This window comes from Camelus ferus, chromosome 6 (assembly GCF_009834535.1).
Source record: "Camelus ferus isolate YT-003-E chromosome 6, BCGSAC_Cfer_1.0, whole genome shotgun sequence".
In the NCBI taxonomy this organism is placed as follows: Eukaryota; Metazoa; Chordata; class Mammalia; order Artiodactyla; family Camelidae; genus Camelus; species Camelus ferus.
In genome coordinates, this window is record NC_045701.1 from 72,221,462 (window position 1) to 72,238,836 (window position 17,375).

The following is a 17,375-nucleotide window of genomic DNA, read 5'->3' on the forward strand; positions in this document are numbered from 1 at the left end:
CCATGCTCCTACACCTCCCAGGCAGTGTGCTCCCCGGCCCTAGAGGGACAGTGGGATCAGCGGGCAGCAGCAGGCAAGCTGCAGGGGCTAGGTTTGGCCAGATGGGGGTGCTGCTACCACTTTCCCAGTTAAGGAGGCAGCTGGCTCTGCCTCTCACCAACAGGTGCCTTTGGGAGCCCAAATAATCCAAAATGATTTCCAGCACTGCTGAGGTTACCAGGTCCCCCCACCCCTTCCTCCTCTCAATCTCATTTCCAGGCAACAGAGAAGCCCAAGAGATTTCTGGGAGGTGAGGGCACTAGATAGACTCCACATCTAGGACAAGGAACATGTGCCAAGGTAACCTGAGACCACTCCCCAGCCCTGAATGATTCTGCAGGGAACTAGGTGTAATGAGGGGGTGAACAGGGCTTCTTCCTAGAAGGAAACTATCCGGTGGCTGTCCTGCTCCAGCCGGTGGTGGATTTCCCACTTCCCTCCACGCAGTCCGCCAGCCTGCGGCGAGCCCTCCCAGGGGACTCCCACGGGCTGGCAGCTGGGGTGTGGCTGTGTGACTGGGGATATGGCAGACGTGGCCCCTACTCTTACTGAGCTTGTGTCCCTCCACTTATTCCTGGAAATTCACCTGGCCGTCTCAAACTCCACCGCTCAACATCGTGGGTCTGTTGCCTCTCTGCTTGTCTGTCTGATCCGAGATGATGTCCAAGAGTTGACATGATTCAAGTCTCCTCCTGAACAGTATCCAGATATTAACCTATCTAACCTGGGGCTCCACCAGCCATCCTAAAAGTGGGAGCAAAAGCTGAATGGATTTTAGCCTCATCTAATGCACGAAACTCATTTTAATATTTTTTTCATAGTTCCAGTCCTCTAGTTCAACAGTTTTCTGATACGTGTCAAATGTGAGGTGAAAACCAGCTTGGGGCAGGGGGTAGGGTACAGAGACAAACGCTGTGTCTTTTCCTCAGGGCTCAGCAGTCACCCTAGGAGTCTGTGACATTTCTAAGGCCCTCCTTTGTCATCTGGTTTCCCCCAAACCCTGACAAACCTGCCCTTCCCAACAAAAGCAGATGTGTCTAAGCCAGAGAAACTCACTCCAGGCTCCTTTGAGGTGACTCGCCTTGAAAGTGCTGGGTTCTTCAAGCACCCTCACATCCACTCCTTTAGCCACCCTGAGCTGTGGCTGACTAACCTCTGCGGTTCTCAGTTGTCCTGGCTGGAGGAGAACCGTAGCCCATCTCCTTGTCTCATGATGTTTTTGTGAAGGAGATTTTTGCTTTTTAAAGCTGGACCCTAGGCCATGGGAGCTCTCCACACAGTCCGTAGCAACATAAGCTGGTCTCCAGGCTGGGGCTGGGAACCGTCCTTGCCACCTTCTTCACCTGGAACCAAGGAGAGGACCAACCCAGGACCAGTTCAGCTCTCAAGGGTATGGAGTCTCCTTTGGGCTTCCGGGACCGAGGCAGTAGAGGTGGGGGGAACTGAGGATATGGAATGGGGAAGGCAGCAGAGAGAAGGCAGGCCCTGGGGAGCCACAGCTCAGGATCAGCTGAGGGATGGAAAAGGAGTCTGTGTGTTGGCGGCAGGGGGTGGGGCAGGTGGTGTCAGTGGGTTGAGGAAGGACTGTGGCCTCACTGAATAACCACAGCTCGTGAGAGAGGAGAGCAGTCTGTGGGTCTCTGGGCCTGCGGTTTCACATCAGAGAGGCTATCGTGTGTTCCAGCCCTGAGCTTCCATGGAGTCCAGGTCACCAACATGGGCAGCTGTCCTGCTGCTCAGGAATGTGGAGACCTGAGAGCTGGCCGGCTTCAGCCCCTCCCCAGAGAGAACCGTCCCCTGGGGACATGGGGCTGGCTACATGGGAGAAAAAAGAAGCCTCTTCTCTATTCCCAGAGGAGCTTAGCTGGGCTCTAGAGAGGAAGAGAATGCAGCATTTCTACATCTTCTTCCCTGAGAGCAGAGCTCCCTCAGGCTCCTCTGGGGCACTTCTGACCTGCCTGTTACCCCAGTACCAAGCAGGGTGACTAGCCCTGCTCCATAAACGCATGTTAAATCGAAAAATGTCCTTCCTGTACAGCCGTAGCTGGCTTACCCTCTCCCTCCTTGAATGTCTCTCTCCCCTTTTGGGGACCTTGGAAGATCATGAAGGAGCAAATATTCCCCCAAGTGCGTAAAGTTTTCTCTAGAGGTCAGACTAATGGCTCTGAGGCTTAGCAATAATTAAGCTTCTATAAAGGGTTTTGAAAACTACTCCCTCTGTGACTCCCTCAAACCCGCAAATAAATTCTTACTTTTAGGGGTCAGGTGTATCTCCCAAGCCAAAAACCATCACCTATTCAGGGGGTATTTTCCAGGAGGGGTTTCTCCCCAAAGGCTGAGCAAAAGGTAAAAGTCAAGGCCTTCTTCATTGCAACATCAGTTGTTAGATCTGTGAAGAACAATCTGCAGACACCGGATCCTGAGATGCTAGGGGCCACAGAGACACCCGATCTTCCCACAGTGGGAGTGGCCACAGCGGATGAAGAACAGATATTGGAGCGGCCTGATGCTGGTAATAGGATGTGGAGGACCTTCCAATTCTGTGGAAGTAGTCAGGCCTGGCAAATACTTTAGAAGGATGAAAGCAGGAAGGGGGTGCTGCCAGGAAGTATCTTTGAGAACAAAGCAAAATATGTATGACTTTGTTCGAAAGCAATTTTACAAAACTGTTAAGGAGAGTAGTAAACTTACTGGACAAGCAGGGGGATATACATATTCATAAGTACTCATTCTATGGGCTCCTCCTAACGTTTAAACATAATTCATCTAGCTCTTAAATCCAAGGTCATAAGCAGGCATCATCCCACTTTGGGAGAATACCTGAACTAGGATGGCTGCCGAGTGTGGCCAGAACCTCACGGGTTAAAGGACATCAGGCTGAGTGTCAGGAGCTGCAGTGTGTGAGCTGCACAGGTTTATATGATCCTGAACTATATCAGGGTCAGTGATGTGACAGATATGAGTGTCTCAGAAAATTAGGAAATAATCTCCAATATGTTGTATGTTAGTGACACTCCAGTCAGCGTACTGAAACACACAACTGATTAATCCCTCGCTATGTGCAGTCTGCCTGGGCTTTTCACTGTTGCTTGTGGTGTAGTTTGTGGGAAGATTATATTCATTTAACTCCCAAGTAGTTCAGATCTCTTCCTCCTTTATATATAAGCCTCTAAAATATGTTGCACAGGAAAGCAGAGAAAGATCTAACAGGCTCATTTTAGGACCACAGATATCACTGAAAAAGATACTTAAATGATGCCCCTCTCTGCTCAGATGTGAGTCCTTCTCATTCTGTAATAGGTACCAGGACGTGCAGAAGCGTCATTTTAAGAGATGCCAAAGATATCTTATAGTGTCATTTCTGTAAATGAAATTAGGCTGAATTAATATTACTCAGACTATGTTAAATGATCACCGTGGTGTCCAGAGTACTGATTCCATATTTGAACAGAGTAAGTCAGTCCACTGGAAAAACGAACATCCCTGAGGACCAAATACTGACAAAACTCAATAATGTTCTTTTTCGTAATCATCACTCTTAACCCAGTTTTTCTGCTCTTGGGCCAAACCCAGATCCCAGTTCATACTCTGCCATAAATTTAAATGCAGATAAAAGATCTATCATTAATCTCATTCTCAATATTTTATTAAGTTTGATTGATTATAATAAGAAATTATAAAGTAATTCATATAGATTTAAAGCATACTTTTCCTCTAAAGATGCAGAAGAGGGATGAATAGAAAATTTAAAGTGAAAGTCAGGTTCATTAAGATATAATGCAAATGCCACAGGTGCATAGTGAAAAAGTTTATTTATGACAGATTTCAAAACCTGGAAGAGAAGACAAAGAATGCACAAAAGCATCACAAAACTGTTACGTAATATAAAAACACAAGAACTGAGCTATTTCAAGAACCATAGCTCAGGATCATCTGTGTATCACAGCAACACATTCAGTGCCACAGGCTGGTAAAATATGGTATTTTAAAGGAAAAACCACTCAGCAGGACATAACAAATAACAGTTTGGTTTACAGCTCTTAGAAATCATACGAGATGCTGACAGCATTTCTCTTGATAGGGAATATGTAAAATAAGTTGACTGCAATAAATGATTGGTTGGGATAATTTGTATTTTAAATAGAAAAGACTGTGACACCGTTTCCCTTCCAGACCCCTTTTTGTAATGTCAGCATCAGTGCATGATATAGAACAATAAGGAAAGAACGCCTTTGTGGTTGCCAATTGCTTAAATATTGACCAAGAAAGCGTGATCATCTTTCAGTCAACTGACAGATCTCAGTGCATGGCACCGAAGCAGGCCTTTCAGAAATATAAGATAAACAGTATAAGGTAGTTTAGGAAATCTTCAAGCACCTCCTCTATTCCAATTACCTTTACCCAAAGTCTGGCTTTCTTATAGTCCACCATTTTCTTATAATCCATCCAACAACGCAGTTTTCTTTTGTGAATTTCAAAGCACTTCCCATTATTAAGGGAAATGAGCAAACTGGAGTCATGGGTTACTGAATTGCTTTCTCCAGACTTTACTTGCTCTTGACCATGGCTAAATAAAAATAGTTCAACTTGATTAAATAAAAACAAATTCATTTATGGGACAATAATCTCAGAAAGGGGTGTCAGTGGAGCTTTCAATACAAAATTCCTTAGTAAAATGTACTGCTTAGGACATGAGTGAAGGAATTAGGATAATGTTTTCCAGATGATTCTTGCCTGAACCTAAAAACCAACAATAACAACCAATCTCAGGTAACATTACAGACAAGGCATTTCAAACCTGAGTCAGGAAACGAGTTGAGTTAAGGGCTCTTCTGTAATCCCATATACTATAATATTTCAAATCAAAACTTCACAATTGTTTATGACCCTATATCAGAACTTTTAGGAAATATACTTTGTCCCCTGGAAATCATTTCATGTATATTATTTTATCCCTGGATAAGTCAAAACTATCTGCTTAAAATGACAGAAAACTGTGGAATTTATTTTTTTTTTAAGCCTCTATCTCTAGATTTCTGGGGCACCTTTTCCTCATCTCTTAAGAGTAAAGAAGAACCATGAAATTAACTCTGGTCCACATGCCTGGGGGCATAAAAGAAATCAAAGTACATATAACAGAGATCTGATCTTGAGTTCAAGCCAGTGACTAGGACTACAAATAAATTCATAGCCAGAGTCTCGTGCCTTTGGACTTCATTTTTGAGGGAATGATTATTTGTTAATGAACCCCACTATCAAGGCTTTAGGCAATTAAATTGGGTTCTCCTAGGCTGATGACAAGACATTCAAACAAGAGGGGCTTTGTCTGGCCTTCTTGGTTCAGGCAGGGACAATGCAACACCCCAAAGGGAGTAGTGATTTCTGAAATCTGGCCACACAATATTTAGCAAGGTTCTCACCCTTTGGGTCCCAAAGCCTGCCCTAACCTCGCTACCTAAATAACTGGGTAGATGTTCAAAGGAGTGCCCACAGGTGCTGGGCTGGCTGGACAGAGCAAAGGGGTGACACTGACCATAGCCAGGTACCAAGAGAGCCAAAGCAAGCTCTTGACTCCCCCTACCCCATTCCCAAATAAGAGGCCATCAGGAACCAGCCCCCTGGGGGTTCTCCTTTGCAGAAGGCCAAAGTCACTGCCCACAGAAGACTGGCTCCTTTAGTGGGCTCTGAACCCAGACTGTGAGACACTGTGGAGCTGCAAGCTCACACTGAAATGACACAGAGCCAGTGACAGAATCTGGTTCCCATAGAGGGAGGGCTTGCCTCTATTCATTAGCCAACTCAATTAATTTGTCATCCTCATCAGCACAGCACTGTCACATCCTCTTGACTTGCTTGGTAAAGTTAACAAAGAGTTCCAACTGCACAGTCATACATGAATTACCTGGCTATCCCAATTTGGGACTGTAAGTCATAATCCCTCCCCAGCCCTACTTCCAACCAAGGTCGATTGCCTGATCTGCTCAACTCACACTATTTAATTCTGATTAATCAGGTAAACTGAGGCCTTGGATATCATGGTGCCGATGCTAAACAATACCATAAATAATCAAGACATCAGAGAGAAATGGAGGGGGCCTAGTCCCTCTCTTTGTCTCTCAGCTGTGGGGAAATAAGGGCCTAGAGATAGGATCCTGTGTGCATGAAAATTGGGACTTTGGTCATATGGATATTCGCCATATACTGGGTTGCTGGAAAGCACCCAACTTGTGATTGGTTTTAGAACCTATTCCCTACTTACTCCCCAAAGAATTATGTATCCTGGCTCTCTGAGCACAATCAAATACAATGAATACAATGACGGGCTTTTTAAAGAGCATATATCCCTTAACAAGCTGCCCCTCACAACAACAAAAAATGAAATCACCTTCCTTCAGACAGAAACTCACTTTCCAACTCTTCTCAACCACTGAGATTCTATAGGGATGGTGCTCTTCCCTTTTCTAGCAGATTCAGGTTTCTAAGAGGTCTACACTTTTGACCAGGTGGAAAGAGACTAGTTAAAAAGGTTGATGTGGACCTTTTAGACCCAGGAGAAATTCTAAATGGAAGTCTCTAAAAGGAAGACAAACTGTCCGTTTGGTTAGCTCCATTTACTGCTAAAAAAGATTTTAAAAGATGGTGATTCTTACACCTCACAGGAAGGTCAGCCTACAGAGGGCACAGCTTGTTCACAAAGACACTCTTGTGATGTTGGGCAAAACTAACCTGTTTCATCCCTTTTTGGCCACAGTCACAACCGAGGCTACAGAGACACAGCTGGCACTCCTCCTGGTCTCTTTCTAAACTCACCATCTTTTTTCATGGCACCAGACTCGCAAATCCCAGAGAACACAGAGATGAAATCAATCCTTAGGTCAGGATCACACTTAGCAGAGGAGACTTACTCAAAAATATTTCTAAAGTCTTCACTGTTGGGAAAGACAGCAAAGTGGGTTTGGGATTTCTCCAACAAGCACAGGGAGGACCAGTGAGGCTTCTGGCCTAAGGAACAATTCCAACTAATGAAATGTGAACTGAGGAACTACACAAAATCAGGATATGAGCAAAATTCTGGGATACATTTGATAGCTTTTCTCTCTTCCTCTCATTTTACTGTTTTCATTCCTTACTAACCATTTTAAAAGGCAATTCTCAAGCTGCATGAAATTGTTTCACTCATGTCCCTTCCTTGAAAACAACAGTCTTTGCAAACTTTCGCAGAAAAGTGGTCTTGAAAGACAAATAAAAATACAGATTTTAGGTTTTGGGTCTCACCTAATTCTTTAAAAGAGGGCCTGGATAGGGCTCATCAAAAACAGATAACTTAGATATTTTCTATAAATGATGTTTTACAATAATACCAAACCCACTGATTAATAAAAGTGAGCCTTCAGATTGATCTCTTCCATATATATATTATAAGGGACAATATATACTCTTAAAAAGTCTAAGATTTTCTTTCCTAAATAACAGATAAAAATATTTTTAAGGTGCATGAATCAATTAAGAAAAAAATAACTAACAATGGCCTAATTTCAAGTTGCTACTTACTTCAATTTTAAAGCTACATATTATTTGAGGATTGAGTTTTAATTTCAGAGTCCTGAGGATGTGTCGTAAAGCAACAGAGATTAGAATAAATTCCTTCCAGAGCAGTTTCACAATTACCCTCACTCCAACATGCCAGGTGGAGAAGCAAACATTAGAAATTATGGCCTGAGGGAGAGGGGACTACAGCATGAGTTTTGAAAAATGAAGACCAAGACACATTTTTATGAGGACCGCCTCCCCAAGTAACTGATGCTGAAGGAAGCAAGTCCACTGAAAAATCAGGAGCTCTCTGACCTAGGAGAGCTGATGTCTGTGCAGGGAACATACTCTAATTGGACACTTGTCAAAAGGAACAGAATAGTAGAATAATCCTTGTTTTAAAAATCAGGTTTATAATTTTAAAATCTATGTGATGGGTATACATAAGGGTGTTCACTATATACTTCTTTTAAGTTTTCTGTTTGCTGAAAAATTTTCAAAATAAGATGCTGGGAAAAATAAACTCTTTAAATTTTTTAAAGCCCCATCTCTCAACAAATTAAGAAAACTAAACATACTGAAGAAACTTAACAACTCAGCCACTCCGTGTAGAGAACCCCAGTCTCTTGCCTACTATGAAGCGCTTTCTTCCCATTGTATGTTAATATTTATTTGTGCTCTAAAGAACAGGGTGGGAGTGAAAGCAAGTGATTTTCAATTGTTTGGTTCTGTAAATTTAGGAAGAAACTAAGGAAGTAGCTACTTCTTAGGATTTGCAGGGCTATGAAATTCGCAGTAATTACCTGTGCTTCAGTAAATAATATTTTGTCCCTAGAGTTCAATAATTTCAGTTATTTAATATAGGACAATGAATTGATTAGACAGCGAAAGTATCTTTTTTTGTGAATGGATCAAAGAAGCACTGTTAATGAAACACCAGTACAGAATGAAATGTAACACAGTCCAAGACTTCACAAGTGACTGGACAATAAGAGGCACACAGAGGTGATGGGAACAAGTCCCTCAGGCTTCCCTGATGCAACAAAACTAGGATTGCAAAGAAAATAAGTACAGAGACTCTCATGGCAAAAATAGTGTCATTCCAAGGAGCTGGCAATGGCCTGATAGCTCCATTTTATGAGAAAGTCATAAGTTAATAATAAAAAGGAAAAATAAGCCAGGCTTCAGCTGACTGGAGGACAGCTCGGTAGAAAATTATTTTATAAAGAATCTATTCAGTTAGCTAAGGCATGATTCAACTTCGGTGATGAAAAGAGCGGTCACGCAGCTACCTGATGGGATGAGGCACAGCAAGTTTGCTTTCACTGCCCCAACAGACAGTCACTCAAATAATTTCTAACTTCTTACAAGGTATATAAATTTGGACCGGTGTAATCCTCTACAAAATGCACTCAAATATAAAATAAATGGAGGTATGATGCCGCTCAGAGGATGGCGATGCTATGGCAGTCCATAGCATCCTATCCTACTTGGGGCTTTGCTCCCAGAGGAATAGGAGGTGCAGCTGTACCGCCCTTTGGTCATGACGTAGATGCTACCACAGATCTATTGCCAGGAGCCCTGTTCTTTGAGTTTCTGCTCCTGTATGGAGGGGAGGCTTGGTATGCGGTACCCACATAAGGAAAGAATGAACCAAAGGAAACATCAGGAAGAGGGTGACTCCTCAGAGTGAGCAAAGGACTTTGAAATCCTGGAATCACAGGAGTTCTCCGGTTGGCTAGTTCTCAGCACTCAGTCCTGGGCAGATTCCCTCACAACCTAGAATTCCTCACAGGAAGTGCTGGGTTGAGCTGGCATCATCCATCCATCTCAGAAGGGACAGATTCCTCCCAAAGCATCACAGAACTGACCTGCATGAATGGAACATCATTCCCGACTTCTCCTAAAATCATCTTTAACTCCACAGGAGAGGTGGCCTCAATGGCTCAGCGCAGATGGAAGCCTTCTGAGAAACAGATGGAAACTGTCTCAAAGGCAAAATGAAATGTGCTTAAAAAATAAATAAATAAAGTAATAAATAAATCTAATTATTAGTCAAAATTCTAAGGCAGTAACAGGCTTGACACAAGGAGTAAGAAAGAAGGAAGTACAAACAACCGCAGTGGTCCCTCCTCTGCCGGAGGCCCTGCTGCTCTGGTGACACTGGCTGCCACACCTGCAGCACGCCTGGGTTCACAGAGAGGAAGAGGCTGTCACTAGGGACACGCAGGCCTGGTAAAGAGCAAATCCAACCGGCAGCAGCCGTGACACTTCATTATCACCTTTCCTAAGAGACTCTGAACACCAAGAGCTTTAAGCCCTCAATGCAAGAAACCTAAGTCCAGAAACTTTGGAAATCTCACTGGTTCCAAAGCAAAATTTCTAAATAACACTTATATTCTATTCTAAAGACCAAAAAAAAAAAAAAAGGTGGTGGGGAATCTGGAGTGTTGTTTTGTTTTGCTTTTTGACCTTCTCTCTCAGATTATATCCCTGTTTCTTTGATTATACAAAAAATAATTTGGTTACAATTGACTTTCAAAAATGTGGGTTCCAAGATCAATCCAGCACCTAATTTCTATCCTGTCCCCTTCGACCACCAGTGCCCTTGAAAAGGGACACTACTTCTTGAAATAGGAAGTGATGGAGGCAGTTTTTCTTCCCAGAAGATCTGAGACTACACTGATCATCCCCTTAGATGGCATGTTAGTTCTGGCTGTAATGGCAAAGACACAGACTTCAGAAAGGGAGAGGAGGAGGGAAAGAGGCAGAGCCAAACCACAGGACTAATAACACCCCTCCAGAGGCAGTGAGGGCTCCCAGCCTGTGCCAGAGACCATGAAGAACCAGCAGGCGGGAATATGGCAGTGGTGAGAGGCTGGACAGAGCTGTCTCCATCCAAGAGACTGGGTTCCTTCTGGACAATGTGCTTTGCCCTCTTCCAGCCCTTTCAAAAAATGAAGAGAGCAGGTGCCACTAAACACATCAGCAAGAAGGCTCTGGGAGAGGAGGGAGCAGCAACTGGAACACTATTCCTTGTACCCAAACAAACCTGTTTTTAAAAGACAACAACCAGCTTCCTTTTAGGCTTTGTCCTGTTGGTTTCCTCCACAGAGAGATTTTGCCGGAGTCTAATGCGAGAAGAGCATGAGTCAGGGACCACAGAACAGGGACACTACATCACCATCTGCAGAAGCCAAGAAGGGGGAAAAGCTACGCGGGGTCAGCAGTCAGGCACACCGGGCAGGGTGTGAGGGTCAGGAGCCTCACGCTGCACTTCTAGCTCTTGCCTATCTGAAACAAGAGGCCTCAGCTGGCAGCCTGCTCCAGCCAGCCAATACCCGCCTGCCTCCGGTCCCAGCGGGCCTTCAGCTAGTGTAGTAGATGTGGAAGTAGAGAGTCTTGTTGCGAAGCAGGGAGTAGGAGTTGTCAAACTTGAGCAGGTAGATGCCCTCACCAGGGTAGTCGTGGCTGCCAGCCTGCACGTCTCGGTGGCTGTCCCGCCGGTACACAGGCATGACCTCCCCATAGCGGCCCCGCAGGGAGCTCCTGGAGCCTCTCTCCACATCTCCAGCTGGGACAGGGTCTGTATGAGCAAAGGGTAGTGTTTGTCCATGAGTTCAGAGACCAAATATACCTACCTGAAAGTGGAAAGAGGGACCAGGTAACCCAGCGGCTTTCACCCAGTTGAGGGATGCTACTGCCCTCCTATGGGCATTTGGAAATGTTTGGTGGCCTTTGGGCCATCAGAGTGACTAACAGGTGATACTGGCATTTAGTGCCCAAGGGTCCAGGAGTGCTAAACATCTGGATAGTACCTGCTCAACAAAGAAGTGTCTTGCCCCAAATGCCAATAGTGTCTCCACTAAGAAACAATGAGTTAGCCTTACAGAGCCTTCCTAGCTCCAGGGGCACCTGGACATTTCCAAGGGGGAGAAAAAGATATTGAGAAGGGAAGATTCTGACATCCTTTCATTCAACAGGTGAAAGAACCAGCTAAATGAGGTAGGAAATGCAGACAAATGTGCCACCCTGAGTGACGTCGAACTCCTCCTGGGCCCCCAAAGCGCAGCAGATGGATCTGAGGTTCTCCTCCTCCCTGAATACCTGACGACTGCCCTGCAGACTTGCTTTTCCATGCAGAAGCAAGTGAAGGGATTGACAGTAAGATTATACGGGAAAACCAAGGAATAAGGCTAATGCTTAGAACCTACTCTTGTATTACAAAAAAAAAAAAAGAAGAAGAAGAAGAAGAAAAAAAGCATTCTCAGGACCATCCTGAGTAGGCGCTGCAAGTAACAACTGACAGAGCACGGAGACTATTTTTAAAACTGCTCCGGGCATGAAGTAAAGAAGTAAACAGTAGTCAGCCAGCTGTAACCGTTTGGATGGAGGAGAGAATGGGTAATTCAGCAAACTGTAATCACTCAGTTTGGTTCCAGATCAGGAATAAAGGTAAATATACCAGAACTAATTGAGAAATGTAAAATAATCTCAGGTTCCTATGTGCTCTGAGAGACACTGCCTCTACATACAGCAGCACTGACCCGCTTCTTTCCCTGCCCCTCACCCCACCCATCCCCAAGGAGATCCTGGGGGAAACAGCTGGGTACTGATTAAAACGAAAGAAGCTTTCCACTTCTTTACCATTAATACCAACTCCTACCAAACAATGTTCTTTGATGGTCTACTTTGGCCTGCATCATTCAACTTAGCTCGCAATGCTGAAAGGGATTCTTCACTGCATTCTAAGGAAAAGGAGGGCTGGAACAACACAGGAAGTGATCGCTAGAACTTAGGTTCAGCCTGAAAAGGAAACCACAAATTATGTTAAAATTAAATTTACCTTCAATCTCCTCCTCCTCTTCCTCATCGTCATCCTCGTCCTCGCTAGAATCGCTGACCTGCACAGTTATGTCAGTGCTGGTTACAGGGGTCCAGTCAAAGTAAACTCCAAAGCCAATGTCATAGTCATCAGTCGCAAACTCCCAGCAGACACGCTTCCCCTCCGGGTGGGTAGGTACCCGGATGGTCACCACCTCACCCCGCTTCACCACCAGCCGGCTGTTCTTCTCTTTGCCCAGCTTGCTTTTGAATTCCTTCATCTTGGCAAAGGTCCAGATGCACGGAGGAGCCATCAGAGGTGGGGAAACTGAAAGGACAGGCAGTTTACCACTGAGGAACTCAGAGGAAATGTCACCATACCTGGCATCTTGCTTAGGGAGTCAACATTCCTCCTACTGGCTTCCCTGACTCCCTTTCACAGGTCACTTTCCTCCTTTCCTTCCATCTGTCTGCCTGCCTTTCTTTGAGTACCCACTGGGAACCAAAAAAAAAAAAACACCTTCCACACCCCCCAAAGGTCTCACCTTTCCTGTGGTCCCCCAGAAGGTCTGCAGATTCCAAATCAGCTGAAAGAATATCTATAGCTCCTGTGTGCTCAGACTGGATCATAACGATGTCCCCAGACCTTTGTGGACCATGGTACTTGGCCATCTGCACAACAGAATTCTGGTTAAATGGCACATGTCAAGGCAGATTCCAACTAGCCTCTTTCCAAATGAAGGCTGCCCACCCCTGCCCTATTACCTCAACTCTCTCAACTCAAAGCCTAAATGCTTTTCAACCTTCCTCCTCTGTCCTCCAGCTGCTTATTGCTAATAAATTCTACCAACTTTTCTTTTTAATGGAGGTACTGGGGACTGAACCCAGGACCTTGTGCATGCTAAGCGTGTGTTCTACCACTGAGCTATATACCACTCCCCTACTACCAACTTTTTTTAATGCCACCAGTATATTTCCTAGTTTAAAGATTCTTGCTTGTTCTCTCCTACTTTTTGCAACTTTCCCACTTCAGACCCTTTATGAAATCTTTGCCCATGAACATCCTGAAAGTTTGCTACTGACTTTCACATGGACAGCGTTTCTGGGCCATCCATGCCTTGGTCTCACCTCAGCCTGCAAGTCCCACCCTGCAGCTCCTCTCTTAACAGTTCTCGCATCTAGGGTTTAGCTCAATCTGCCGCACATCCTCCTACTACAATGTCTATTCAAAGTGACTTCCAGATCACTGCTAATCAATTCACCAGAGCACTGCAGAGAGAGAATCTGGTTCATACTCTGCCTCTGTCTCTCTCTCTCACCCATGGCTACCTTGGATGTCTCATCCCATAGGCTGTCTCATCCACTAACAGTGTTCTATAAACAATTACAATTTCACCTTAGACTAGTGCCAGGATTTGCATTTAAACAGTATATTTGCTGCCAGACATCTGACTTCCATGAAGAGTACAAATGTCACTCGATACTCAAAGCCCTCACTGACCCGTGGCAGGAGCCTGCAATCTCTCCCTAGAGGGTTTCACTTCACATCACTCAGATTAGCATTTCCCTGTCTCATGCTATTGTGCCTTAATTTTCTGCTCCTTCTCTAAGCCGTCGGTAGGCAACTCAAGAAATGTACGCCTACTGCCAACATAGGAGAGGACATCAGAGAGACAGCAGTCCAGTTAAGAAATCAGAATTATAGTTGCAAGAAATAAATAAGTAAATTTTGTAATCCTCCCAGACTACACGTAATATCTGTTACTGGAGAGTAGGTCCTTCAGCTCTTATCTTCACTGCTCAAGGAGGTAAATCAGATTTTGGCTAACTTGCTTGCATGAGTTCTTCCTTTTCCAGAAGGTGAAACAAAGGATTTCGTTTGCAACTTATTAGCTGCATAGCCTTAGTAAAGTATTACTAACAACTCTTAGCTTGTTTCCCCATCTGTAAAATGGGGACATGATGGTACATATCTCACAAGGTTATTCTCAGGAATAAATGAAGTACTGTGGGTAAAAATGCTTTGTAAACTAGACAGCATTATACAAATAAAATTATAATGTTTGGCATTGTCGTTCCTAACACCAACACCATTTGCTATTATAAATGTTAACAGTGGTACAAACAACCCCTTCATCCATGGTAGGGAGACCACTGTTACTGGTACCACTTCTGTGGAATCTTTACCATAAATACTGAGTAGCTCTACCACAAGAAAACAGAGACTAATGCAATCCAGTGGTTAAAGGCTCCTCACATGGAAAGGATTTCAGACAACATGTGAACATTTATTCTAACACTTCATTTTTTGAATAGATGCTTACCAAGTGCCGGTATAGTGATGGGCCCTGGAGGGATACACACACTTATTCCCAAATAATTAAATGTGAAATGCCCTGGTGCTTTTTAATTCCAACCCACCCAAACACATCAAACTCTGGTGCCACAATCTCGTGCTTGTAGAGAACGCGCTTCCTACCTTGCTGAGGACCGGGGCCTGGTCCGCAGGCAGCAATTCCTGTTCCACTGAGGCCTGAGCCTCTATGGCACCAGCTGCTTTCAGCTGATCTTCTGTGACATCCTCTCTCACTGGAGCTACCATCTGCGGCCTCTCAGAGCAAGACAGCATGTCAATTCAAGAACTCTTTTAAAAGGCACAACAGTCCTGGAGAAACTCAGAGAGAAAAGAACCTTCAAAGGGCACCCTCAAGCCCTGCTTTCCTCTGGGATTTAGGTTTACTGTCATTTCCACTGGCTGCTGCCCAGGGCTGAAATGGACCGCAATACACCAGTGACAGCATGTGGGGGCCCAGAACTGACAACTCCAGGTCCCAGGCTCCGAGAACCATGATAAACACACAGCTCAGTTGTCTGAGATGGACGGTGGGGTCTGGTTTTACTCCTCACTCTGGGACCCATGCCATTTGCTCCACACAGAATTTCAACAAAAGAAGAGCTGGAATCTCAGTTCTGTGCAACACATAAAGTCACTGCTAGAAGCAAAGGGAGGAGGCCTCACCCAAACCAAAAATTGCTCACAAAACAGCAGAAGTGCGGACTGATCAGCAAGGCGACCCTCTCCACTGTTAGCCCAGGAGCAGGTCAGCATTTCCACTCACATGCTACCACTGATGTCCATATCACACCCAGTTCACCGAGTAATTTTAAAAGGCAGTCACTTTCTTTCCTTATTTAAGCCCATTAATCTACTATCCCAATGACTTATAACACAAAGAAGCAGGGGGATAATGTACGCTGTCTTCCATTTCTCCTGGCTTCGGAGAGACAGAAAGTGGGTTAAGTGCCAGGGCTGCAGCGCAATACCCCAGGCTTCTTAGAAATCTGTTGCCAACAAAAGGTAGCATGGATTCTTCAGAGTAGCAGTTATCAAAGTATAGTCTGGGGACCCCTGGAGTCCTTAAGGCCCTTTCAGGGGAGTCTGCGAAGTCAATACCTTTTCCTAATCATCCTAAAATATTATCTGCCTTTGTTCATTTTCATCTTCTCAGAAGTTCCAGAAACTGTATGACATATGATATCACAACAGAACAAACGCAGAAGCAGATCTAAGAATCCAAGTGTCTTCTGTTAAGCCAGACATTAAAGAGATTTACAACATCTCTCTTCCCACTAAATTACTTTTGCTGTTTTTCATTAAAAATATGTCATTTATATTAACATGAAAATAGCTGTTTTTCATTAAAAATACGTCATTTATATTAACATGTAATGAGTTCCTTATTGTTCTTTTCAAGTGAATGAATATTTTTTAATTTTCCAGTTTTAATTTCTAGTATTGTAAACATTGATAGATACAACTCACATAAGCAAAACTTCTTTGAGGTCCTCAAGAATTTTTAAGTGTGCAAAGTTTTGAGAACCACTGCTTTCGGGCAGCGTCCATTTCCTCAGAAAGGCTGAGAACCGACTGGAGAACCACACTGTAAACCACATGGGGAAACAGGGCTTATTTTGGAGTTCATGAGTTTCTTTCCTTCCTTCTTTCTCTCTCTCTCTTTTTTAACACAAACAAGAAAAATCACCCCTAGTTTATAAGTTACCTCTTCTTCAGATAAAACAGAGCCAGCTTTGAAATACGTAAGTCACTCCAATTTACCTCAGAACAAGAGGCACTTACTATGAAAATCAGAACTTGGTTGTTGTTTGTAGGTTTGCTAGGGTAATCTTGTGTAAAGTGTAAACTCATCTAGGCCGTGAGTCTATTTTATTCTCTTAAACCTAGAAATGGGAGTCTGTTTTGATACTATCTATTATTTGTCTCCTCTACTAGGAGGTGAGCGAGACGGCAGGACTGGGTCCCCTCCCTCTGCAGGCACAGCGTCTACGGCCAAGCCTGTCGCAGGGAGCCCTAGGGCCCTTTGCACGCTGACCTCATGTCCCAGGAGGGCCTCACCTGGCCTTGCCCAGTCCGCTCCAGTCACGGTGGCCTCCTGAATCTCCGGGAGTCCTCAGACACGGCAAGCACTCCCCCACCTGAGGGTTGGGGGCTGCTACTATCACCTCAGCCTAGAATACTCTGCCCCCAGTTACCTCAGGGCTTCCTTCCTTCAGGTTTCTGCTCAGCTGTCACTGCCAGGGAGGCTTCCCAGACGCCTGTACATAAAATGCTCACTTTCTGTGGCCCCAACACTCTTCACACCCCCATCCAGCTTCGTTTTTCCTCACTGCACTTATGACCACCTGACACATTATGTACCATATTTTGTTGACTGCAAGATGCATATTTGTTTTCCAGTTTTGATACAACTGAAATACGGGATGGCCTAAAACTTGGTGGCGTCTTAAAACGGCCACGGGCCTGGATGGACATGGTGTCCTTCCTCCTGAGATTTGCATATGCTTCTGCCAGGGCTCAGGAACGCTACCGACTGAGGCGACCTGAGATTAAGTTCTTTTTAAGGGTTTTGGTTAGACCACACTGGCAGAGTGAATTTAGAGAACAGACTTGTGGTTCACATTCT

The 17,375-nt window shown here is 44.5% G+C and overlaps 1 protein-coding gene across 2 annotated transcripts in view; it reads right to left on the reverse strand.

The window, feature by feature from the left end:
* Positions 1-3,832: 3,832 nt before the first annotated feature.
* Positions 3,833-17,375, reverse strand: part of TMED8 (transmembrane p24 trafficking protein family member 8) — a 28,322-nt gene continuing 14,779 nt past the window's right edge. Inside the window, exons 3-7 of one of the 2 annotated variants that reach the window (XM_032482439.1) lie at positions 14,873-15,002; positions 12,939-13,065; positions 12,416-12,721; positions 11,027-11,155; positions 3,833-9,553 (exon numbers count right to left, since the gene is read on the reverse strand). In XM_032482439.1, the coding sequence (XP_032338330.1) occupies positions 9,516-9,553; positions 11,027-11,155; positions 12,416-12,721; positions 12,939-13,065; positions 14,873-15,002 (730 nt within the window). In that variant the 3' untranslated portion in view covers positions 3,833-9,515. Of the gene's footprint in view, positions 11,156-12,415; positions 12,722-12,938; positions 13,066-14,872; positions 15,003-17,375 lie in introns of both variants that reach the window. The other variant, XM_032482438.1, reaches the window with a different exon arrangement.